This window comes from Hemiscyllium ocellatum, chromosome 20, assembly GCF_020745735.1.
Source record: "Hemiscyllium ocellatum isolate sHemOce1 chromosome 20, sHemOce1.pat.X.cur, whole genome shotgun sequence".
Lineage (NCBI taxonomy): Eukaryota > Metazoa > Chordata > Chondrichthyes > Orectolobiformes > Hemiscylliidae > Hemiscyllium > Hemiscyllium ocellatum.
Window position 1 is genome coordinate 29,212,043 of NC_083420.1, and position 27,848 is coordinate 29,239,890.

A 27,848-nucleotide genomic window follows, 5' to 3' on the forward strand; every position below is an offset into this window, starting at 1 on the left:
CAGGTGATTTGCAATATACAGGGATGCAAACAGCATAGGTTCAATTCCTACTCCAGAAAAGCTCCGTGAGCTCACCACAAAAGTTCTGCCTTCGCAACACCACCCCTTACCCAAGACATGGTGGCTCTCAAATTAAACTCACCAATTATCTTGCACTCTGACTACGAAGCCCAATGGTGACTTTACTTTTTATGCTGTGAGAAATCAGTAGTTAATGATAATTGACACTTCACAGACAGGTAGGTTGACTAATTGGTCATAACTCTGCCCTGAGAAAAAATGCATAGCTGACACATGTTTTGTCGAGTTGAAACAGGTGTATGTTTCAAGAACAGAGGCCCTTCTATTTGGAAATACATATAGTTTCTAATTCGTGTTATGCCGTACACTATGAGCTCAAGCAACAATCAAATTGGTTGCCAGGATAATTCTTTGCATACTCAGTACTATCTAACAATGTTGTTCAAGTGTAGAATCACATCAAAATGTTGTGAATTTTGTCAGCCTGGGCAGGTTGAGTACGATCAGTCCTTCGCTTGTTATGAAAACAGGTAAAGAGATATACTGCTTGATATGATCCATAAATCTTCAGAACACATGGCCTATGTAGCTGGCATCATACCAGCACTGAAATTCATATATCCCATCCCTTATTATGCGAAACAGCTGGCTTTGCCTGTTGCTCAAATGTTTGAGATACCTTACTCATCCGAGGTAGCCTAAGATAGATAATGCACTTTTCAAGATCACCTTAGAGCTTTTTTCTACTTTGGCAGACAATGGTGTTAAAAATGGAACTCGACTGCTCAAGTTGCTGAGTTTATAAGTCATATAACTATGGAAAGTCTAGATCACTAATGATGTGGTTCTGCAGTACATATATCTATGGATTTCTTGAGCGGTACAATGATGAATACACTAGCTTTAATGAGTGCAGAGATGGTCAATTATCATTATCTGCTGCATTCTTCATGGCAATATGTCTACCAGAGTCCACCTGCCAATTAATTAGCATTCTCCTCTCGTATAATGTCGATTTTCCCCTTCATCAATATTCATGTGAATTGTCCAGATGAGCCAAGACAGAGTTTCAACTAAAAGTGTGTCATCAGCAAGAATTAAATTTAGTAATTCTCCAGGATAAAGTGAGGTCTGCAGATCAGAACTGAAAATGTGTTGCTGGAAAAGCGCAGTAGGTCAGGCAGCATCCAAGGAACAGGAAATTCGACGATTCAGGCATAAGCCCTTCATTCCTGATGAAGGGCTTATGTCCGAAACGTCGAATTTCCTGTTCCTTGGATGCTGCCTGACCTGCTGCACTTTTCCAGCAACACATTTGCAGCTCTAATTCTCCAGGATATCAATAAGTTTCAATATAGAAGGTTCCCAAATAAAAAGATCAATCTCATATTTCATATTAAATTTGCTCCAACACAAGAACAATGAACACAGGTATATTGATATTAACAGTTCAATAAATTGTATAGGCCTAGACTTCCACTCAGATCACAACACAATCTGGATGGAATGAAAGGAAACAGCATAAAATAATTTTACATCTTAAATGTACATTGGTTACACAATAAACTAAATTATGCTGGAATTTGTGACATCTTAAGGTTCATAAGACCAATCACCTGACATAATCTCAGTTCACCACCCTGATCACGCCTCCCCAGGGCAAAATGGTGAGTACTCATCCATCAGATGTGCACATCACACATGCCCAGAATTCTCCACATAGCTTCCATCATCCAACCAACAATAATGAGTAACTGCAGTAACCAGCAATCATCTGAAGCCTCATTCAAATCTGTTTCTCATGTTGACAATATAATTATTTTAAATTACTTTATCCAAGTTCAAATTCAGTCAATTAATCCAGCCTTGATACACCAAACCTTTGGCAGATAAACAACAGAAATAACCAAATAACTTATCTGGTCAAGTGAAAAAAAGTATTTGAACAAATTTCAAGTGTATACTCAGTTACCCAAAAGTCTCTGATTATTGACCAGAACATGGCCTATTAAAAAAAAACACATTCTGTGTAGTACCAATATGCAGATTTTACATTGAGTTTTGTTAACAGAAAGAGAAAATAAATAAGAGGAGAATAGTGTGAAAACCAACCTTAAAATCTCTCTTCAAGGTTGAGGACCTGCCCTGTGAAATGCCAGCTGCAATTACAGCACCAGAATGAATCATAGGACCTTCCTAGAAGGAAGAGTTAGTAACATGAAAACACAGCGGTGTTAAAATTTGAAAAGTAATTTAATGTATTCAATTTAGAATTAATTATGAACCTTAAATTGAATCCATTTCAAGTTATCCATAGAATCTCCAGTATGAAAGTAGGCTTTTCAGCCTATCGAGTCCAAACCAACCCTCCAAAGAGTATCCCACCCTGATGCATGCCTTACCACTGTAATCTTGCATTCCCCATGGTTAATCCATCTAGCATGCACACCCCTGGACACTATGAACAATTTAGCATGGCCAAACCACCTAACGTACACAATGGTGAACAATGGGAGGAAACCACAGCACCCAGCGGAAACCCATGCTAACACAGAGAATGTGTAAACTCCATACAAGTTGCTCAAGGCTGGAATCAAACATGGGTCCCTGGAGTTGTGAGGTAGCACTGCTAACCACTGAGCCACCATACCACCCTCAAAATATTTTTGTTGTTGATATGTAATTGTGCTGATTTTTTAAAAGAAACTTTCATGGAATCAGAATGGCTAGATCACCATTATAATTTCCCCCAGTAATTTAGCTTTATTTTCTTCAGTCACAGAATTTGTGCACTGTTAACAATGCCTATGTATAACTGGATTCTCAAAATTAGTGCTAAACTACTTTCTTCAACTGTAATTGCTCAGGTGGTAAAGCTACTTCCACAGTGCTTGTGGGTGAAGAGCTGCAAGGTTTTGACTAATCAAGAGGGCCTTGATCCTGGATGGCATCGAGCATCTTGAGTGTTTTTGGAGCATTTTAGTGAGGTAAGTAGAGAATATAGTATTTTTTTTTACACAGAGTTATGCCTTATGGAAGACTTTGGAGAATCAATAGAGAAGTTATTTATCACAGAAGACACAGCTTCTGACCTTCATTGTTGCACAGTAATTACACGGCAGCTTTGGCCAGCACTGGGCCCAGGATATTTATGGTGCAAGATTTGACAATGGGAATGCCATTCATAGTCAAGGAGAGATACAAGTTGACTCTTGAGCTAGAGATTGTAATTGTCTGATAGCTGTGCAGCACAAATGTTACTTATAAATATAGATGTACTCCGTCTGGTTGAGGAGATTAGAAACAGAGGTCATAATTTAAAAATAAGGAGGATGCCAGTTAGGACTGAGATGAAGAGAAAGGTTTTTTATTTAGAGGTTGGTGAATCTTTGGAACTCTCTATCCCAGAGGGCTGTGGAAGCTCAGTCATTGAGTAAATTTAAAGCAAAAGTTGATAAATTTTTGATTATTAATGGCATAAGGACAATGCAGATAAAAATGGGTTGAAATATTCAATCAGCCTTGATTGTATTATTGCTCTGTTCCTACAATCTTATGTTATCAGAAAGCACAGATTTAAGCAGACACTTAAGCAATCTAAGGTATTTATGAAGCCAACATTAAAAGCCACAAATTTTCTCCCAGAAGGGAGGGTCCAGCAGCATTTCTGTAGCCAGGAAATAACTTTAGTATTAAATAAAGTTTGAATTTAAAATTCAGTTGAATAATTTTAATTGACTTTACTAAAATAAAAACAGGTGCATTAAATTACCCTCAATAAATTGAGGCTGATATAAATCTGCAAACATGGCCACAGTCAAAACTTTCACCAATTAGAATATTTCAGAAATCTATGTATGAATGAGTTAGGCAACTTGCAATTCCTGTTTTCACTTTATAATTATATTTTTCAAATGATCAGAACTTCACTTTTTTTAAAAATGGGACATGGGCATTACTGGCTGTCCAGAATTTGTTGCCCAACCTTAGCTGTCCTTGAGAAGGTGGAGATGAGCTGTTGCTTGAACTGCTGTAGTCCACATGCTGAAATTAAACCCACAATGTTATTAGGGAGGGAATTCTAGGTTGCTGACATAGTGACAATGAACGAAAGGTGATAAATTTCCAAATCAGGCTGGTGAGCGGCTTGGAGGGAAACTTGTAGATGGTAGTATTTCCAAATATCTGCTGTTCTGGTCTTACTAGGTGGAAGTGGTCATGGGTTTGGAAGGTGCTGACTAAGGTGAATTTTTGCAGTGCATCTGGTAGATGGTGTACACTGCTACTACTGAGCATTGGTAGTGGTGGGAGTAGATGTGGTGCCAATCAAGTAGGCTGCTTGCCCTGCGTGGTGTCAAGCTTCTTGAGTGTTGCTGGAGCTGCACCCATCCAGGCAATGGACAGTATTTAACTGCTGCTTTTGCCCGAAACGTCGATTTCGCTGCTTGTTGGATGCTGCCTGAACTGCTGTGCTCTTCCAGCACCACTGATCAGAATCTGGTTTCCAGCATCTGCAGTCATTGTTTTTACCTAGTTGATTTTAACCCTACTGCGAATCCTCTTACAAGGATGCCTGCCTTGAAGAAGTTTTCCTCCTCCCTCTACAAGAATCTCAGGGAGTCCCTCTCCCACTGCAACTCCCAGGTCATTTCCTCTGCCCTGAAGCTCTTCAACCATGTTGTGAAACAAATTCAGTACCACAGCCACATTTGCTCCTCATTTCCCCTTCCCCCACCTCATCCTAGTTTCAAACTTCCAGCTCAGCACTGTCACCATGACTTGTCCGGACTGGTCCAACCTGCCTATCTCCTTTTCCACCTATCCACTCCACCATCTCCTCCCTGACCTATCACCTTCCTCTCCTCCCCTACTCACCCATTGTACTCTATGCTACTCTCTCCCCACCCCACTCCCCTCTAGCTTATCTCTCCATGCTTCCAGCTCACTGCCTTTATTCCTGATGAAGGGCTTTTGCCCAAAACGTTGATTTCACTGCTCGTTGGATGCTGCCTGAACTGCTGTGCTCTTCCAGCACCACTGATCCAGAATCTGGTTTCCAGCATCTGCAGTCATTGTTTTTACCTAGTATTCCATCACACTCCTAACTTGCCTTGGAGATCATGGACAGGCTTTGGGGAGTCAGGTGTGAAGCTACTCATTGCTGCATTCCTAGCTTCTGACCTGCTCCTGTGACCACTGTATTTCTACGGTGAGTCTAGTTGAGCTTCTGACCAATGGTAATCACCAGGATGTTGATTTTGGGGGATTAATTGAATATCTAGGGATGATAGATGGATCGTCTCTTATCAGAGATAGTCAATGCCTGGCATTTGTGTGGCATGAATATTACTTGCCACTTTTCACTGGATGCTGTCCAGGTCTTGTTACATTTGAACATTGGCTACTTCAGTATGAGGAGTCATATAAAGTACTGAACATTGTGCTTTCATCAGCAAACACCCACACTCTGGCCTTATGATAGAGGGAAAGTCATTATTGAAGCAGCTGAAGATGGTTGGGTCTAAGACACTTCCCTGAGAACGTAGAGGACAGATATCCAAAATCAACAACCTATCTTGCTCTCTGCCAGGTACGACTTCAACCAGTGAAGAGTTTATCCCAATTCCCATTGATACCAGTTTTGCTAGGGCTCCTTAATGTATCAGTCAGTCAAATGTGGCCTTGATGTCAAGGACTGTTAGATTGTTAGAATCACTTGACCTCTGAAATACTGCTCTTTTGTCCTTGATTGATTCAAATCTGAAACGAGGTCCAGAGGTGAGTGGCCTTGGCAGAACGTAAACTGGAAGGCTGGTGAGCAGTCTTTGTAGCTCTAAGCACATATACGTGTTGCAAGGAATGAATGGCAAATCAGACCCAACCAGAACTTTCGCAATTTCTTATACGCCATCAAATTGCCCAACAATTTTGTTAAACACAACTTATAAAACGTTTGCTTCCTAACTGTAACTCCCTATTTCAAACGACTTATTTATGTCCAGCTTAAAATGAGCAAAACAGGAAACACTCAATAGTCTACACAGCACATGACAGAACCAAGGCTTTCTGTTTAAAATGGCTATGCAAATCTAGCACAGCAGCAATTTAGGTTTTAGGACAGATCACTGACTCATTAGTATCCCTAACAGAAGCCAAAAAATACTCATGACTGAATCTCTATTAAAAGTATACCAAAACAATGACTTGTTTTCAGATTTAATCAAGAATGCACATTTGGCTTAATACTAATTAATGTATTTTGCGATTAAATACTAAATGCTTAATATATATTATACCATAAAACATTTCCAGATTTCAAAACCATCAGAAAAGATTATGCAAAGTAGTTCATGCAGGATTTGGGAAACAGAACCTGTACAGAAACAGCATGTGGCTGTCTCTGTCGTACATTACCTTCCCAACTGCCAGTCCACCAACAACAGAGGAGATCACGCCAAGTACTTTGACCATCAGAGTCTGCAAGACAAACAGAACCAAAACTCTGAAGAGCAACAGTTCTTTACAAAGGGAGGTAGGTCAGTCCGCAATGAGGAGAGTGCACAGAAAACTACTACTCCACCTGCCTGAACAGCCTCTTGAAATCTCTCTCCAGTCTACAGCTTCTTTTGCCATCAAAAGTGCCAGTAAATATCTTAATCATACCTCCTTCCTTGACATTAAAATGTTTGATATAACCCACAGAAATATTCATGAAGCAATATGCTTAGCCAATCTCCAAGCCAAGTTTGAACCCAATTCACTTCTTTCCCTTGGACCCCATGGCCTTTGTTTTTGTCAGCATTCTACCAAAAGCCCTGTTAGAATTGATACTGCATGTATCAAATTCACTAACCCGACTCTTGTTAACGCCTCAAAATATGGCATCACGTTTATCAGATCTAGCCTCAATAAATCTGTGCTATTAATCAAGATTTATTCTTTCATCAAAATTCTTTCCAATAAGTTTCCACCATCCAGGCTTGGCTGCTAGACCTGTAGCTATATGTCTTATTCCCTTCTCTCTTTTGAGGCCTAACTACCGATTTATAATAGTTTACCATCACTTCCAGGCTGTTGTACCCCCTGCTATTATTTACAAAACTGAGGTTTTCATGACATTTTTAAACAGCATGTACTTTATTGAATGCAGTTTTAAAAGCATGATGTATGCTTGATCATGTCAAACTGTAGAAATGGGTCAAGGTGGATCAACATGGACACAATTAGGCAAGATGTGTTTATGATTTCAAATACAGCTGTTTCACAGCTGTGACCGAAGGGAAAATGTACTTGACAGATTCTTGGGAGTTATCGGAAAGATGGTGTTCGGAGGGTCCACACATCTGAAGATGAGAGAGGAAAAGGAGACTGCAGATGGGATAGATGTTTGCAAGGACAGATTTTGTTTGCAGAGAGAGATGGCGACAGATTTGTGAAGAGGTTAGTATCTTGATGATGAGAGTTGGTGGTACTGCTCCAGGACAAAAATAAGTCCCAAGTTGGAGAGAAACTAGAAAAAGATGCATGTTCAAGGCAAGGAAAGAAGAAAAATGCACAGATAGATCAAAAAATGTTCCAAGTCAGACAGTATCACTTTCCCTTCCATCGGGTGAATGAGAACGTTGGCAAGATGACAAAGTAACTGGGTGAGATGGTCCTGGAGAGATAATGACTTGAGGTGGGAAGAATGAAGAAAGTAAACTAAGTAGGTCAAGTGGGTATTTAATGGCTTTGACTTGCCAGCAGCTTGTCTTCCCAAGGAAGAGTAAGGCTTGTTTCTTGACTAGGAAACTAGGGAGATCTGTCTGCTAGGGTGGAGGTCTCTCTATTTGCCCAAATTAAGGATATAGATAAGCAAAACAGGGTGGATACAGAAGCTGCCACCCTATTCGTTTCTCTGACACACACCTCCTCTCTGACTCCTCCTTCCTATCAGATCAGAAAATAAATTCTCCCTTCTTACCATTGGATTCCCTGAAGACCAGACATCCAGCAATAATATCTAGGGCCCAAAAACAGCTGACATCTAATTAGCAATGTAGGATTTGAATAGTGGCCCATGATTCACCAAGCAGCTTACCGGTCGTCTTGTACCTACTTGACTGGAGCTTGATCCAGCAAGCTCTTTCACTGGCAAGAGTGAAGAGTCAGTCAGCATTGACCATTCCTGACACCACACTTAATGCTTTGAGCATGAAATCGTAATCTTAGTGACAAAGAAAGCCATGAGTTTCTCATGATTAGGAATTGAGGGACCAGGGTTTCAACTAGCTGGTTAGTCATACAAAAACTATTGTAAGCTTTCTTTGCATGTCAGATGTTCATAATACAGCCAAATCTCAAGGTGAGTGGCGAAACTGACCATGCACTATAAAAATTCAATTGTGTATCCTGTGGATTTACAAGAATGAAGATGTGTACAGAGTGGGAGATGGTAAGTGTTCTATTCAGAATAAGGAACAAAAGTCATTGCAGAACTAACATGGTGAATGGGAACCAAAGACTGCACAGTACTTATTTCGCTTCCCCTGAAAGGAAACATGCAATATATTGTGAACAAATACACATTTAAAATCAGCATTATTTTTCTCCTTTTCCCTTCTCTTTTAAGTAAATCAAATAGAACACATTTTCTGCATCCAGATCACCATTAGCCATATTCAATTTATGAATAGACAGTGCTTATTTGAAAATATGACAAGCTAATTAGAGTGACACATTGTTTGTATCAGTGAGGTATCCAGAGGACTAGATTGTTTCGCCCTTCAGTTTCTTCCAGCGTGTAATGAGATCAAACTTGATCTATCCCTCAACTCAAATGTATCTGCCTTTGATTTACATCCTTCAATACCCTTACCTAACAGAAATTGATAACACAATTCATTTTCAAGTTTCCCCACTGGATTGCAAAGGTATCTATCCAATTCTGTTGAATCCTCCTATAATTGTATCCCCTCGATGTAAAGAAGCTAGTAGTGAACTATCATGAAGGATACAAGTTTAGGCAATCTGACCTCAATGTAACTCTTCAAACCAAAGTGTCAGTCTAAAGCCCCAGTTTCAAGAATAAATTAAAACATTAACTTAATGCATTATAGATATGAACAGAGTTAAGACACGGAGACAGCCAGCCAATTCAAATCAGCCTTTCTACCTCTGTATTCACTACACAATAAAATTATATTGAGGATCCCCAAATACTCACTCCAATGGTGCCTAACTAGAATTCTGAATAATCAATCCCAGACTTTGAAAATAATTAGTTTCCAGAAATCAGTTTGCACATTAAACAAAAGACTTAAAATGTTATTTTGTATTTTGTTAGCAAAGAAAAAAATTAAACAACAGGATATTCTGATTAATGTTGGTGCTTTAAATCAAAAGTATGCATTTTTGGCCAACATTCACACAAAAGACAGACAAATTTAAGAAAATAACAAAACTGGTTATATTATTTAAATGACTTTCATGATGCTTTGTTTCGCAGGCACACATTTGGACTCCTTGGTTGCTTTTCAGAAACATTGATTAGGGATACCAGTTCACACACTCAAAGGCAGCAATAGTTCTAACTTGGCTCTCTCTGGGCTTCTGGACGCTGGTATATCAGAATAGCCAGGGAGCTTTCAAATCTTCATACTGTCTTAACAGTAGCCCAGAATCATCTCTCAAAACAGCCCAAAAAACCCACTAACTCTTGCTCCATCCTGATAGACTGATCAACTCTGAGGCCTCAACTACCATGTAGATTAGATTAGATTACTTACAGTGTGGAAACAGGCCCTTCGGCCCAACAAGTCCACACTGACCTGCCGAAGCGCAACCCACCCATACCCCTACATTTACCCCTTACCTAACACTACGGGCAATTTAGCATGGCCAATTCACCTGACCCGCCCATCTTTGGATTGTGGGAGGAAACCGGAGCACCCGGAGGAAACCCACGCAGACACGGGGAGAATGTGCAAACTCCACACAGTCAGTCGCCTGAGTCGGGAATTGAACCCGGGTCTCAAGCGCTGTGAGGCAGCAGTGCTAACCACTGTGCCACCGTGCCGCCCATTACTTGAACGTAGGATCTCTTATAGAATTTCTGGAACTAATCCACAGGTACTGACATCATTAAAAGTCAACTTTGACTTTCCATTTAAGCAATGCTCTTTATGGGGCTGCTGTGTCTGAGTCTAAGGCTTCGCCTGTAATTTGCCTTGTAATTGGCCCCCTGGCCTCACAAACAAAGCTTGTTTGACCTGTTCTTTTCCTTTAATCACAAGCTGTCCTAACATAGAATCATACAGATGTACAGCATGGAAACAGACCCTTTGGTCCAACTCGTCCATGTCAACCAGATATCCCAACCTAATCTAGTCCCACTTGCCAGTACCAAGCCCATAACCTTCCACACCCTTCCTATTCATATACCCATTCAGATGCCCTTTAAAAGCTGCAATTGTACTACTTCCTCTGGCAGCTCATTCCACACACACACCAGCAGCCGCATGAAAAAGTTGCCCCATTGGTCACTTTTATATCTTTCCCCTCTCACCCTAAACCTATGCCCTCTAGTTCTGGACTCCCCCACCCCACGGAAAAGACTTTGTCTATTTATCCTATCCATGCCCCTCATCACTTTATAAACATCTATAAAAGGTCATCTCTCAACTTCTGACACTTCAGAGGAAACAGCCCCAGCCTGTTCAGCCTCTCGCTATAGCTCAAATCCTCCAATCCTGGCAACAGCCTTGCAAATCTTTTGTGAACCCTTTCAAGTTTCGCAACATCCTTCCGATAGGAAGGAGACCAAACTGCATGCAATATTCCAAAAGTAGCCTAACCAGTGTTCTATACAACAGCCACCCATCATTTCCAGCTCATAATTCAAAATTGATTAAAGAATAAAAATAAAAATTATGAAAAAATCAGCAACAAGAAAACAACCATTTTAGAAGGCTGTGGGTCACACTTTAGATTCTTTGAGCAAAAATATCTAATTGACAATTAGCATCTTACTAGTATAATTTACAGAAACGCTTCCCAGGTTAAGAAATTTCAGTTATGAGGATAGAGTGGAGGGATTAGAACGGTTCTCCGTAGAAAGCAAAAAGCGGAGGGGAGATTTCAAAATCACGAGGGAATCTGGATAGTGTGTATTAGGGGTAAAAGGGTCAAAATTGAGAGGGCAAACATTTAAAGTGATTTACAAAAGGAGAAAGAAATGCAAGAATAACTGTTTTCACACAATGAGTAGTTTGGGTCGAGAACACACTGTGGAAGTATAATGGCGGCAAGTTCGATTCAGGCATTCAAGAGGGCATTAGATAATTATTCAAATATAAACCAAGTGTAAGGATATGGGAAAGCAGGAGGAGAACAGCACTGAGTCATAATACTCTTTTATTGACCCAGTGCAGACTTGGATCTCCTTCTGTACTCAACATTTCTGTGACTCAGAATGCTGAGGAAATGCTAGATTGTCAGAGACGGAATCTTTCAGATAGGACATTAAACTAAAGTTTTGTCTGCTCACTCTGGCAGGCATAACAGATCCCATTTTGAATTTTGAAGAACAAGTGAGAGTTTATCCCTCAATAAGCACCACCCTGATTCAACAAAAAGAAAATGACAAAAAATTGTATTTATATTGCACTTTTTACAACACAAGACTTCAAAGTATTTCGAGTTTATGGAATACTTCTGATATTAAGCAAGTGTTGCAATGGAAACTTGTAGACAATTTGCATGCAGCAAATTGCCACATACATCAATATGTGAATGACAGTATTGTTTGTATTTTCCATTAAAGGATCGATATTGCACAAGACACCAAGGATAGGTCGATTGATGACATCTCCAATAATGCAGCACATTCAGTACTGGACAGGCATGCCAGCCTTAATTATTTTGCTCAAGTCCATGGCATGAACCTAGTCCTTGAGATTCAGAGGCAAGAGTGCTGCTGACTGAGCCACAGTGAATCATATTGTAATTTGTCCATTGCTATTTGTTAAGACTTGCTGTTCTTCCTATACTACAAAAGTGATTATATGTCTAAAAGTATTTTGACAACTATGAAGTACTTTGAATTATCCAGTCATCCTGAATGTATTGTATTCTTTGCATATTTCATAATTTAAATATTAAACCTTCAAATATCAAGTTATAATTCAGCTGTTTTAATAAAAAAAAGTGCTGTCAATCACAAACTGCAGTTTTTCATTTAAGTCTTTTTCCAGCATACAACTTTTCAGTTGCCAAATTAGAGGTTAAGAGCAAATTCCACACAATTCACTTAAATCAAACATTGAACCTACCTTAAGTCGAACAACATGTGGGACCTTTACTCCATTAAGATAACATTTGATCTGGGGAATTCCACTGCCAGCTGCTACAGGCTAAAGCAAACATTAAATAAAAGAAGTCACAAAAATAATTCAGCATTGCCCTCCAAAATGGTCAGAATTTTTATAAAAAGAAAACGTTGAACAAACTCAGTAGACCAGGCAGCATCTGTGGAGACACAAACAGCTGATATTTCAAGTCTGACACAGTCTTAATTACCAAAATGGAGATCATATATTTAATAGGGTACTGTATCATATTGTTGCAAATTTATAAAACGCAGACATTTTGAATACTAATTTCAGGATGCTGATATAGTAGTTCACTAACTTCCTTTATAAATTTAGGCTGAAAATACTGTACACAGTCATAATAAATCTCACTACCTCGACAAATGCCACCAAAATAGAGCCAATCATCACAAAACCAGCATTCATTGATGCCCAAAGGACAAGTGAAATGGATAATCCACCTCCTTCAATAGCTTTATCGATATCTAAGTATTATTTAAGGAAAGATAACAGCAATCTGATTCAACATTTTGAGCAAAAATATTTTGCAATCATGAAAAATATTATACAATCATAAACAAAAACAAACCAGCAATTGTGATATGTTATGCAGTTGAAAAAAGAATGGAAAAGGATACTTTCTTTAACTACTTTGTACTTTTCATCAGCAAGTTTTTCCACAACAATGTCAATAAAACAGGCGATCAGGCCAGTAAAGATTCCTATGAAGCCACAGACAACCCATCTTTTGATTTCAAGTACATGAACACCCTAAATGAAGGGAAGAGAAAACTGTAAATCAGTATCTGTATTAAATATCATTAGGCTATTACACAATTCCAGAAAAGCCTCTATAAATCAGGGTTGAAATTAAAAAACATATAAATCCAATAGCTGCAGAACATAATACGTCTTGTTCACAGAAATGAGTGACTGCACATATTTAGCTAATCAGGTAGCCAAATTATCAATTAAGAGGGGACAGTGGCATGACAGTGATATCACTGAACAGTAATGCAGAAATCCAGACGAATGCTCTGGGACTTGAGTTCAAATCCCATTAGGGCAGCTGATGGAACTTAAAGTCAATATTCAAATTTCAATATTCAATTGGTAAATCTAGAATTAAAAGCTAGTCCTAGGAATGGTGACTATGAGACTATCATTAATTGTCATAATGGCCAATCTCATTCATTAATGTTCCTTAAAGAGGGAAGTCCATCATATTAGCTCTCTGAAGCAGATTAACAAGTCTCTCAATTCAAGGCATTAACGGCTGGGTAACAAATGGTAGTCTTACCTGTCACACACTCATTCCACGAAAGAACAAAAATCAATTAAAATATTTCTAAGGCACTTCATGAATGTACACTGAGTAGCACCTTCTGTATTAAGATCAGTCAGCTCACTCAGTACAATAACCAGTTATTGTAACAAGTCAGAGCGAGTGTTTATCTCAACATACTGCAACTTTATTTCCACAGATATACATGCTGTACTGGTGTGCTGACAATAGAATGGTAAATGAGCTAATAAAATTATGAAAATGAAGATCTTGCACCACATCTCTAATATCAAACATATAGCTCAGGGCTCAACATCAGTTTGTCAAACTGTTGTGTCTTTGCTCATTGGCTTTTAAAAAGATAAACCTCTTCTCATGCTGTGGCTTTCCCTCTCCTACTATGATCTTCCTGCTTTTTGGGGCACTACATTTGGATGCATAGCTTACATTTCGAAGCAAACAGACTGTTGTAGTCTATTCACAGGCAAGTCCTAGTCATGTTCATTTTGCTTATGTTCAAATCACTCAAGCAAAGTTTTAATGCTTTAACCTATGACTAGTTGAATAAATGCACTCAAACCAAAACCTCCTTGCCACTGTTCTATTGAATGCTGGTAGACTGCCAGTGTTAGTTATTCACTATTACAGACAGCAGTTGATTCCGCAAAAATTATATGAGGTATATAAACCATTACATAATTGACTTGAAAGATAATTGAAAAACCTGTTTATGTACCTATTGACAAATACCAGACAATAAAAGCAAAACAAAACTCTTTCCTAGCCAGAGACTCAATTCTCTACTTTCATTCTCACGTGTCCATAAATGCACCAGCTTCTTATATAGTTCAATTCTACTCCCAACTTGGTACACATTAGTTGGCATCTCACTGGGTAAGAACTGAAATGAATACATCACTAAGAATTAGGGAGTCACAGAAAAGAGTAAATGAGAGGAAAGACAAATTTCAAATGTAAGAAAGCTCATGAAAGAGGGACTGACAGACAAGAAAATCATGAATAAAACAGGCAATATATTAGTTGAATGGCTTTTTTTGGTCTGACAACACAACTGTAAGTGAATATGTATTATAAAACCAGATTGCAAAAAAAGTACGTACTATTTTGCTAATGCGCCGTTCTTCCTCCATAAATAGCTGGTTTTCACTATTGTCATAATCAAGGCTCTAAAAAGAACAAATTAAAATTCATTCTGTGACACAGTAACAAGAATTGACAAGACAAAACAGTGGACAATCTCCTTTTTTTTCAAATTTTATATATTTACATGCAAAATTTTATAAACGTTAAATTCAGCACATACGTTCCAAAATAAGATCCTCAATGACTGACAACAGGAATATGATGTAGAAAACAAAAATTATGTTCTGGTGATATTATACAGGCCAAATTCAGATACCACTGCAAGTTTAAAAATTATCTGCATTTACAAATGCAATTTAAAACCCATAGGAAGGACAGCCTTGAAAAAGTTCTCAGACCAAGAGTCTATTTAGTTTGCATTTCTGAACGTTCCTTTTTAATTTTTGTTTTTGAGATTTGTATCATCTATTATTGCCTTTTTCTCATTACTTTATTAGTACAAAGTACAATCTCAAAGAATTAAACAATTTTAATACAAATATTTTATTCCACTTTCACACTCTCAAATCTATATGAATTCTGTTTCAAAACAAAGATCATTCACCAGTAATTTCACTGTTCATCCATTATACACATTGCCCACGTGAACATATTTGAATTTAATGAATTTGGATTGCTGAGCACACATGAAAATCTCTGGTCATCCAATGACAATTTGAGCATACAAATGGATGCTGGAGTACACCCTGCAATGTTATCACTCAGTAAAGAACAAAAAAGTGATCCCATTGGTTCTTCCTAGGTATCTCAAAATCAAATTGGTATTGGCAAAATTGTCATGTGAAGCAATCATGCAATTAATTAAAAATTCTAGAATTTAACTAGAAAGGAATGATCTGTCAAAGTTAGAATTAATATACAAGGTTCTCTCCTTCCTAATTATTAGTTAAATTCTATCAGTTTAAAGGTTTTTTTTTCATGTGAAGGAAACCCTTTTCCACAGTGAGCCCATGATTTAATGCTCAAAATGGAGTGACTAAGAGAGAGAGGAAGTTAAGAAAGTGAGACCAGGGGTTGGGCTTGGTATAAGACCAAGGGCTCAGTCAGTTGCTGGAACTTCAAAGCTCACTCACTTTCAGACCTGGTCATAATAAAGGAAGAAGGAGAAAAAAGATTTGGCGCGATATTCTGGGCTCAGTCAATTCGAGAGCTCTCTCTCCACAGTCACCATTAAGAGCCCAGGTGCACAGGTGCAACTCACTGTTTGATAAAACTTGTGTTGAAAAATGTGCAAAATGTCGAAAGTGAATGCTTCCTTCAGAAGATAAGTTTGACAATAGTGTTGCAAGATGTAAAAATGTAGATTGAAAAACAGATATCTGTAACTAGAAATTCAAAGAGCTTAGCAGACACACATCTTAGGGGCAAAGCTTGAATAACGTGATCTCTAAACCCCAATCTAAGTGTCTACTAAAAGAAAAATTTTCTTCACTCGCAGACACTTCCACCCTGTACCACAGGGGATGCATCCACTGTTCTATTTTTAAATAACACAGTACATTTCTTTTAAATATTTCATTCCTTTCTAATACCACATAGGGCAATCTCATGTTAATTCTCAACTTTTGATTCCCCAGGTGACAATTAAACAAGCCATCTTGAACACCAATACCAAGCTATTAATTGTTTCATCCATTTTCTGACTCATCTGAAGAGGAGGTAAAATCAATGGAGGGTTGAGGCAGAGATGAAATCAAGCATGAATGTATCAAATGGAGGAGTAGACTCGTGGAGCTTCTCTTCCTACTTCTTACGTTCATGGTTTATCCGTTTGCAGTTCAAGCAGAGATGTCCTGTGAATCACATTTCATCAACATTGAAACATCATAGAAGGTTGAGTGCATGCAATTTTTCCTATCGACTTGATTTTATTTCTGCAGCATGTGGAGATACACCAAATAGGAATAAACTTTTCTGTTATTGTCATGGAACTAACTGGAACACCAACTTAAAGCATGCACTAAATAGTGCCATTTACCTCGTACTTAAGTGAAAGAAGATTTTCATTATGTGTAATTTCCTTAGAAACGTAAGTAGATGGATCGCCATCCTAAGGGAGAATAGCAAATGTTTGAGTACATAGTACACAATCTTTGCATTTTAAAATTTACCAACTACATTACAAAAGACGACAACAAATGTTTTAGTCTCGACAGCCCTTAACCAATTTTTCAGCTGATATTGGGCAGGAGATTGCAGGAACGTGTTTGTCTCCACCATCAAGGTCAATGACCAACTCAGTTTGACAAGCTGACCGTACTAACTTCATGCAACTAAAGAGAACGTAGCAAAACTCCTTTCCCATAATTTTCACTCTTTAAATACCAGACAGAGCCATAACAGGCTCCAACATCGCGTGATCAGCCTTGGAAATAAAAGGGTCTAACAGAGCAATATCATGCAAATTATTTACCAGCTAAACAGAAGCCAGGCTGAAAGATTCTTTTAATTAAAAAGTTCATTTAAAAAGCTAATAAACATGAAAATCCCTTCATTCCATTAGAGAGAATGCAGAAATAAGAAAGGTACTACAAATCTTGTAGCACTACACACATGTAAAGTTACAATGGTACTTAGATAGACATAAAATGTTTATAAAGTAATTACCTGGTCCTGTGCAGTATCATCATCTAGATTCACAGTAGTCAGCCTGTCGATACGGAAAAAATTGTTTTGGGAAAGCTGTAACATCAAAAAATCCACATGTTTACACATATTATTTTCACACAAAAAGGAAATAACACAACAGACAATACGCTTGTAATAAAATGCCAAGAAAAGCAGAGATTTTGATGTAAACACAAATTTTCATTTCTAGAAATGTACAATTCACTTTTCTAGCTCTAATGATATGCAACATTCAGTATCTATACATAAGTCTTTCCTGAATAGACACTGGTTCCAATCACCATTATTAAACTAAAGTTCAAGAGCAGGCTAAGAATAATATTCTCTGACCTGGGAGGTACAATGGAACAGTGGTTAGCACTGCTGCCTCACAGCATCACAGACCCAGGTTTGATTTCAGCCTGAAACCCATGTCTGCATGGGTTTCCGTCGAGTACTCCAGTTTCCTCCCATAGTCAAAAGATATGCAGGTTAGGCGCATTGGCCATGCTAAATTGCCCCAATGTCCAGGGATGTGCAGGCTAGATAGATTAGCTAAGGTTAACATGAGATTACAGGGATATGGTGGGGGAATGGGTCTGGGTGGGATGCTCTTTGAAGCATCAGTGTGGCCTCGATGGGCTGAATGGCCTCTATTAGCACTGCAAGGATTTCATGACTACTTCTAGAATTCACTGGATTATAAATCAGTGCCATATGCTTTGTTTCTCTTACTCTGGATGATTAGCTATGTACCCTACTCTCTACCTTGCTCCTCTTCTCCCTTTATCGTGCACTTGAAATTTTGTAACTTTCAAGTAATGTCCCTGTGAATGAAATTCTACACCGTAAAATCAAGTATTTGGTACCAGTGCTATTTAATAACACTTAAAGCACATTACCCCATTAAGAATGCCTTTACACCCGAATGGGAAAGTCCAAACATTGGCTAGTATGCCTGCATCTTAACTAGTGGCTATGCATCACACCCTTTCATATGTTTGAATGTCAAATCTCTTGACAAGGTATTCTATAGTAAAGCTGGTAGAGGAGCAAGGGAAATCCCAACATGAAATGCTTAAAATCCATGCTTAAAATTGCACACAGGGTCAAACGTTACTGTCAGATGTAATCCGTAATAATGGTAGTGCTGAAAGCCTCATCATTACTCCAACTGCACAATCCAGGGGATTGAGCAAATGGGTGTGAAGTACAGCAGCCAACAATTAATATCTGGAAGTGCAGGGTTACTTGTATCCACGAAATCTGAATTTTTTTAATGGATGATAGACTAGAACTGTGGAAAACCAATGGGATTGTTTAGAGTTCATGTGAACAACTCACTAACCTAATGCGCATATGAAGGAGGCATCAAAAAAGTTAATGAAATGCTCGCCTTTATTTCAAGGGAATTGGAATTCAAAAACTGTAGAAATTAAGTAATATTTCTACTTAAAAATTGGTTCAACTACATCTGGTCATCAACGTGTTTCACTCCAGGACTTTGTTTTTATTTCAGATTTCCAGCATCTGCAACATTTTGCTTTATGTAACGCGATAGAATCAGTTTAGGGCATTGAACCTCAGGAAAGATGACACTAGCTCTACGGGGATACAATGCAGACTGCCATGAATGATTCAATTTAATAATTTTAAATCTAGGTAAGAACAGATTGCATAAACTTAATCTGCACTCCCTTGCATTTAGAATGTTTATAAGTGATCTATATGTGGTCTTTAAAATGTTATGGAATTTGACAGGGTTGATCCAAAGAGGCTCTGATTAGAGGTGGTGGTGGTGATGGTGGTGGTTTTGGAGGGGGAGGGGTGTGAAAGAGAGCCACACATCCTGAATAAAAAGGGTCAGTTGCAAAACTGGTGGTGATGAAAATCTGGAATATATTCCCTTGGGTTGCCAATGCTGGGACTTTGGAAATTTTCAAGATTGAGACTGATACATTTATAATTAGTTGAAGATATTAAAAGATTGACCAATGCTCCCATAACCTAAATGTGTGTGGAGTCAATCCTGCAGTCATCAAAATACCATTGAGACCATTCACAAGTTATCCCCTTTAAAAAGGTACCATGCAGAAATAGCCATGCAGAAAACTTTAAAGATACCGTTCATTAAATTTGACGGGATACATACAAAGACAATAGAGGACTAACTGACATGAAGCAAGAATTGAGACACAAATTAGCCATGATTTAACTGAATGGAGGAATAGGATCAAGGAGTTGAATGGCACATGCTCATTTCCATCTCATTGATCTCTAAAGATTCGCCAATCAGATTTCAAATTATGAATTCTAATCAAAAGCTTATACTATATTAGACCAATTCATCTTTGGTAACAACATTAAGTTTGCTTTCCTTCCTGAAAGAATTAAGATTTTGTCCATAGCACATATATATACATACACACACACACACACACTTACTTAAACCTTTCACCATATTCAGTGGGGTATTCCTTCTTCTCCACTTACAGGTGCTCTATGGCACACAACAATGCATTATTTGCAAAACTCAAAATGTCAGCAAAATACTCAGATGCAGAAAACATCACTGTTAAACTCAACTCTATTTATACTGAAAGTCATCAATATGCTCCGTATGAATTTACTATCATCAAAATCATGAGTGACGCAGGAGGGCTCTTATGGCACAGTGTTACTATTGCTACCACTGGACCAGGAGACCCAGATTCAAGCCCTGTCCTGTTCCAGAGGTGTGACACTGTATCTCTGAACAAGTTGATTAGAAAACAGGAATGAATAAGAATGAGTTACAAAGGATGCAAGTGGGAAGAGAATAAGAGTCTAACTACTTACCTAACAGTACAGCTTTGCAAGTATGATAGAGTTAAACATACAAGATACTGTTGTGGTTCTGTTCACCGAGCTGGGAATTTGTGTTGCAGACGTTTCGTCCCCTGTCTAGGTGACATCCTCGGTGCTTGGGAGCCTCCTGTGAAGCGCTTCTGTGATCTTTCCTCCGGCATTTGTAGTGGTTTGAATCTGCCGCTTCCGGTTGTCAGTTCCAGCTGTCCGTTGCAGGGGTCGGTATATTGGGTCCAGGTCGATGTGCTTATTGATTGAATCTGTGGATTTAATGCCATGCCTCTAAGAATTCCCTGGCTGTTCTCTGTTTGACTTGTCCTATAATAGCAGTGTTGTCCCAGTCGAATTCATGTTGCTTGTCATCTGCATGTGAATTCGACTGGGACAACACTGCTATTATAGGACAAGTCAAACAGAGAACAGCCAGGGAATTCCTAGAGGCATGGCATTAAATCCACAGATTCAATCAATAAGCACATCGACCTGGACCCAATATACCGACCACTGCAACGGACAGGTGGAACTGACAACCGGAAGCGGCAGATTCAAACCACTACAAATGCCGGAGGAAAGATCACAGAAGCGCTTCACAGGAGGCTCCCAAGCACTGAGGATGTCACCTAGACAGGGGACGAAACGTCTGCAACACAAATTCCCAGCTCGGCGAACAGAACCACACAACGAGCACCCGAGCTACAAATCTTCTCATAAACTTTGAATACAAGATACTATTGCAACTATTTGTGGCACCAAGAAATTCAGGCTACCATTTTCAAAATGCTTAGATAAAACTTTTTCCTGGCTCATTCAAGGGACATGGTGTCACTAGCTGGGTCAGCAGTATGACTTTATGAGTCAATCACATGGCTGTGGACTCACAGTCACATGTAGGGCATGTAAGATGGCAGTTACCTTTCCTTAAAAAAAGGGGTTAGTCACTACATGGTCATCATAAGAACAACTTTTTTTTTAAGTTGTAGATTTTTATTGAATTCAAATTTAACCATCTACCGTGGTGATATTTGAACCCATGTCCACAAAACATTAATCTGGAGCTCTGGATTACTAGGCTAGTAAAATGATCAACATGTCACAGCCTCCCACAGTTTATTTGCTTAGAATTGTCCATCAAAAATAACAAAAATAATCAAAAGCAAAAATTGAAAAGAATTTGAGAAAACTAAAAAAAGTTCTTCCAATTACTACGAGGACTCAATTTATTCCAATGTGCAGGACGAATCCTAGAAATCCAATACAACTGCTCATTTATCTTGGTTATATGCTTAACATGGGGAAGTTTGTTTATACAACTACTCTGTGGGTCCAAACACTGTGGTCTTACCTTTAAGCAAAGAGGCTGGGGTTCAAGGCCCACCTGTTTTACATCCTGTAATACCTTTTCTGAACAAATATCTATAAACCTATATGTTCAACTCAACCCTTTAGATAAAGATTTGGAACCAGCCCTTTTTTTTTAAAACTAACCATTCCTTGTCCACAGCTTTAAACATCAAATGTAGTTCACCGACTGCACAGCCAGTTGAAGTTAACTTTTACCACAATCAGGAACTTTCTTTACAATTCATGCTTGAAACAAAACTCATATGCATCCCTTCAGGCACTCAACTGAGGACTAGAATTGACTGTCATTTGCTCTTCAAATCTATGCTCAATTGTATCAAAATGACGTTTATATCTTAAGAATATTCCCTGCCCAGGCATTTAAAGCAAAAGAGGATGTTACAGTAAAGTCCTTTTCCTTTTTACTTTAAGTATATCCCTTAAACAGAACGTTTACTAAGAGAGAAACCCTTTATGACAAAAAATATCTCTGGGCGGTCAATCGTATTCATTGATAAGTGTTTGCCGACGATCTCTATTCTCAAAGAAAACTTTAAAGTTTTAACTCCAAATTGAAATGGAGAAAAGTTATCAGTAAGTTAATCTACAACTTCAGAAATGTACTTGTGAAATAAGAGAAGCTTCTCAACTGCAAATGAAAATTAATTGCCAATAGTTTGACCTCGACTACAGCAGAGAGAGAGTTATACACATTTAGTTTGTCCCATTTTGTTCTTCAACAATATTCTGGCCATAGGTTTGCACACTTCCTCTAAATTCCTCAAGACATGCGACCTCAATAGCAGTGGCTTAACTGTAAATGGACAGAAATATCTGCTTCCTCAAAAACAGTTAAATTTTGAAATATCCACCAACTGTAGCCAATTATAACTTTAACAGACTAATCACTCTTAAGATTTTAAAAACTGTTTGATATGAGAAATAGTCAAATTGCTCAACACCTTTTTAAAAGACAAACACAGGTTAAACAAAACTCATATGCATCCCTTCAGGCACTCAACTGAGGACTAGAATTGACTGTCATTTGCTCTTCAAATCTATGCTCGATTGTATCAAAATGACGTTTATATCTTAAGAATATTCCCTTCCCAGGCATTTAAAGCTAGAACATGATGTTTGAGTAATTCTTCATCAGAACCAAAACATTAGCATTCCAGTAGGATTGGAGGAAAAGCAAGAATTAATGCCCCTACAACTCTACTGGAATGCTAATATTTTGGTTAATAAACCTACAACCATCTTAGAAGGCAGAAAATTCTTGGTGAAGAAACAAAAAGTCAATAAGACGTCAAAAGACGACAAAAATGCTATAATGCTGAAATTGAACAGGAAAAGTTTACAACGAAAATGCCAAGTAGTGAACATATAAACAGACCTAACATTGACTTGGCGCCTTGCAACTGGTTTCATTTCCCCATGTTAATAAACATCTCAAAAAGGGCACAAGTACTGTTTCTAGTTCTTACAAATGTCTTCATATTTTTCTAACTTTTGATTTCAGTCTGTGAAAATCAGATCTCAATAAGTAATCAAAATTACACATTCTTCATAATGCACACAACCCTTTGTGAAGCTGAAGTGATATTCTACGAAGTAAAAATATTCACAAAATTGCCTAGTTAGGGCAACTGGTGTCAATTTGAACAACTAGAGGAATGGTCTAGGTTTCTACCCACACCCTCTAAAAATTGCATACTCACTTCTGATCCGCTAGTGATATTTAATTCTGCTTGTCAATAACAATTGGTCACCACGGGATATAAAAGATTAAAAGTAAAAGACTGTAGAGTCAAATTAGCTGTAAAAGTATCTATCAGTAGGTGTTAAAGTAAATGGCACCATATGATTTTTTAAGAATAATAGGGCAAGACATCTTGGGAACATCTGGCATAATTTTTTAACTGTGATTGTACTATTTTTACCAAACAGGAATTCACCTGTTTTTATAATCTGGTCCTCAGGAACCAAGAAAGCCACCAGTATGGAAAGAGAATAGGCTTATTGATCAGAGGAGACAATACTCTAAATTTACAAACATACAATACTCAGACCACTAAAACATCATAATTACAATTCAAAGATGTTCTCTGGACAGTGGTAAACAAATAACAGATATAAGAACTCCAGTATTGTCAGAACATGTTTAGCAGGCTTAGAGTACAATTGTTATATATGAGGTGATTACCACTTGTCCAAGGTCATAAACATCAGATTATGGGAATTAATTACCCAGAGTACACTAATTGATCCAAATCAAGATAACTCACTGGATAGAATTAATGTGACAAACATCTGACCCAAAAGTGGTATTCATCCTCCTCATCACACTTCATTGATATTTTGGCCCAGAGTTTGCAGTCAATGGTGAAGTCGGATGACACTGACCTTAAATAAAAGGTGTCACTGACAGAATCTAGATATCTGTGGTAAGAACCTTATCTCTATGTACAACTGATTGCAGTGTTCCTAAGCGGAGGTTTCCAGCACCAAGCTGAGCAAGGAGCCAATCCATTTAAAGATTATTCATTTAATATCATTAAAAAAATTGTGTGAAATAAGTAGTTTAACAATATTCCACTATTTCCTTCAGGACCAGATCAGTTCTTTAGCAGTAGTTATGACCCAGACCACTGAAGAATCGGTTAGTCTTCAACAAGTCTTAATTTTATATGCTTTAATGCAGAAACAGGACAGCAAGGAAAATTTTAAAAAGTCTTCAAAACATGTCTGGAATCTCAAAATATTCAAATAGGACATAATGTGCATCCGTTCTAAAATAATCAGTTGTAAACGTTCTTGAACAATAAGAAACACCAGTCCATGTGACCTGGCTACCCTTGACCGAGAGGCAGTACCAGAGAGTTAACACACAAAAGCTGTGTAGCTAGCAGACTGAAATGAAAGCTGAGGCAGATGATGATCAGGCCACACATGCAAGTAACATTTTGGAGATAGAGGGGTTTAAAAGGTCTAAAACCAGGAAGATTGCAGGAATAATTGGAGGCACAAAATAGCTGAGGGTTTTTCCAGAGTGGCCAAACAATAACCATGATATTGTTGGTTGGACTGTTAAAAAAGGAACTCAGGAAAGCTACACCATTAGGATTATCATGATCCAAGAGAGTGAGAATATCCCTAAGTGTGATCTATTCACAATAACCATCACAATTCACAAAAATAACTGTGAAACTTGTAGCTGTCAGATAGGGCTCCCAAACTATTCTGCACGAACAATGAACAGCATTTTGTGGAATTATGGAGCTATGTAATGCCATATGACTGCAAGGAGTAATGTAATACATGTAGTTAGTTAAGATGAATTTTTGTTGTGATGACTATTTAAAGTGAAACTTTTTCATCCGTTTATTGCCTGCAAATTCATGTTTATTTTGTATTGATCCAGATTGGAGTAAAAATTAAAAGTAATTTTTTTTGGCAACTTCTTCACTTGGACTTCTATTTGGTCAATCTGTTCACTTGTTGATGATTTACTTCAATAGCATAACACTATGGATAGAAACAGAGTTAACATTTCATGTCAAGGTCCTTTCATCAGAACCCCGAAACATCAACTTCACAGACAGTGCCTGCTGTGCTGAATATTTCATGCTTTTTCTATCTTTATTAACTATTTCTGGAGTTTGTAACAGTGATGAGCGAAAAAAAAGAGAAACTAACACTTGACAAAGTGATTTTGTTAATTGTTGCTTCTAACGAGGGCAGCCTTTATCAGAGCAATGAATGGCCAATTTTAACTTGGAACTTTCCATGTTGGACTTCACTTAGAGTCAAAGTCAGAGGTATATTAAACGGAAACAGACCCTTCGGTCCAACTCGTCCATGCCGACCAGATATCCCAACCCAATCTAGTCCCACCAGCCAACACCCGGCCCATATCCCTCCAAACCCTTCCTATTCATATACCCATCCAGATGCCTTTGAAATGTCATAATTGTACCAGCCTCCACCACTTCCTCAGGCAGCACATTCCGTACACGTACCACCCTCTGCGTGAAAAAGTTGCCCCTTAGGTCTCTTTTATATCTTTCCCCTCTCACCCTAAACCTATGTCCTCTAGTTCTGGACTCCCCGACCCCGGGGAAAAGACTTTGTCTATTCATCCTACCCATGCTGCTCATAATTTTGTAAACCTCTCTAAGGTCACCCCTCAGCCTCCAACGCTCCAAGGAAAACAGCCCCAGCCTGTTCAACCTCTCCCTTTAGTTCAAATCCTCCAACCCTGGCAACATCCTTGTAAATCTTTTCTGAACCCTTTCAAGTTTCACAACATCCTTCCAATAGGAAGGCCAGAATTGCACGCAATTCTCCAACAGTGGCCTAACCAATGTCCTGTATAGCCGCAACATGACATCCCAACTCCTGTACTCAATACTCTGACCAATAAAGGAAAGCATAACAAATGCCTTCTTCACTATCCTATCTACCTGCAACTCTACTTTCAAGGAGCTAGGAACCTGCACTCCAAGGTCTTTCTATTCAGCAACACTCCCTAGGACCTTACCACTAACTGTATAAGTCCTGCTAAGATTTGCTTTTCCAAAATGCAGCACCTCACATTTATCTAAATTAAACTCCATCTACACCCTCAGCCCATTGGCCCATCTGGTCCAGATCCCATTGTAATCTGAGGTAACCTTTTTCGCTGTCCATTACACCTCCAATTTTGGTGTCACCTGCAAACTTACTAACTATACCGCTTACGCTCACATCCAAATTATTTCTATAAATTATGAAAAGTAGTGGACAGAGTACCGAACCTTCTGGCACTCCACTGGTCACGGGCCTTCAGTCTGAAAAACAATCCTCCACCACCACCACTATCTTCTACCTTTGAGCCACTTCTGTACTCAAATGGCAAGTTCTCCCTGTATTCAGTGAGATCTAAGCTTGCTAACCAGTCTCCCATGGTGAGCCTTGTTGAACGCCTGAATGAAGTCCATATAGATCACATCTACTGCTCTGCCCTCAATCTTCTTTGTTGCTTTTTCAAAACAAAACTCAATCAAGTTTGTGAGACATAATTTCCCACGCATAAAGCCATGTTGACTATCCCCAATAAGTCCTTGACTTCACAAATACGTGTGCATTCTGTCCGTCAGGACTCCTTCCAACAACTTGCCCACCACCATCAGGCTCACTGCTCTATAGTTCCCTGGCTTGTCTTTACCGCCCTTCTTAAACAGTGGCACCACGTTTGCCAACCTCCAGTCTTCCGGCACTTCACCTGTGACTATTGATGATACAAATATCTCAGTAAGAGGCCCTAGCTTCCCACAGAGTTCTAGGGTACACCTGATCAGGTCCTGGGGATTTATCCACTTTTATGCATTTCAAGACATCCAGCACTTCTTCCACTGTAATATGGACATTTTTCAAGATGTTACCATCTATTTCCCTACATTCTATATCTTCCATGTCCTTTTCCATAGTAAATACTGATGCTTGTGTGAAATACTGAGGTCATAATCTGAGTTAGAGTGTTAATAGGAATGAACATTTACAGGCTAGTCAACAAGTCTAAATTATGTTGTTAAATGAAACTATTTTCTTCCTACGAACACCGGAGCCATTTGGCAATATCCATGGTATGGTGTTCCAATATTTATATTCTTCCTTTCCACTCTACCAGAGTTAATTCTCCAAGTTTATAAACAGCTTTTCATGTTAATTAAAGCAATTGAAGCTCTTTTTTTACATCCTTCATTAGCCCATGGTTGACTTGCATTTTTGTGTAAAGTTCTGTTATTTTTATTTAAGAAATATTTCAGTATTACTTCAGTAGAACAGGAAAACCTCTTCTCATGGTGAATTTAATATCTTCACTTTTTTTAAATCATTTTTACTGGTTCAATACTAAGTGTCAACAACATTGTGCTTGAAGTATTTGTATTCCTGTTTACTTTAATGATGTAGTATGCAATTTAACATCTAAAAACTGATCTATTCAAACCAAATTAGTTATAATCCGAATTTAAATTCTGAAACAAATACTGCAAAGATATCACTCATTCTTTCTCACTCAGGCTCTCTCATTATAAAATAGCAGAACCATACCCACTTGACCTTGATGGTACCGACAACCCAGGTTAAAAAATTGCAAGCTCAACAAACAAGATTAGCAGAACAAAGTTAAGAAGAAATAGATTTCAGTTGACCTGCCAGTGGAGCTTTTTACATCACAATGTTGGGTT

The 27,848-nt window shown here is 38.4% G+C and overlaps 1 protein-coding gene across 1 annotated transcript in view; it reads right to left on the minus strand.

Moving 5' to 3' along the window:
• The window catches only part of clcn7 (chloride channel 7), a 77,874-nt gene that overhangs the window by 39,826 nt on the left and 10,200 nt on the right, over positions 1 to 27,848 (minus strand). The window contains exons 2-9 of the mRNA XM_060840693.1: positions 17,428 to 17,502; positions 16,799 to 16,870; positions 14,778 to 14,843; positions 13,010 to 13,142; positions 12,747 to 12,856; positions 12,333 to 12,413; positions 6,436 to 6,498; positions 2,134 to 2,217 (exon numbers count right to left, since the gene is read on the minus strand). Of these exons, the coding sequence (XP_060696676.1) occupies positions 2,134 to 2,217; positions 6,436 to 6,498; positions 12,333 to 12,413; positions 12,747 to 12,856; positions 13,010 to 13,142; positions 14,778 to 14,843; positions 16,799 to 16,870; positions 17,428 to 17,502 (684 nt within the window). The remainder of the gene's footprint in view (positions 1 to 2,133; positions 2,218 to 6,435; positions 6,499 to 12,332; positions 12,414 to 12,746; positions 12,857 to 13,009; positions 13,143 to 14,777; positions 14,844 to 16,798; positions 16,871 to 17,427; positions 17,503 to 27,848) is intronic.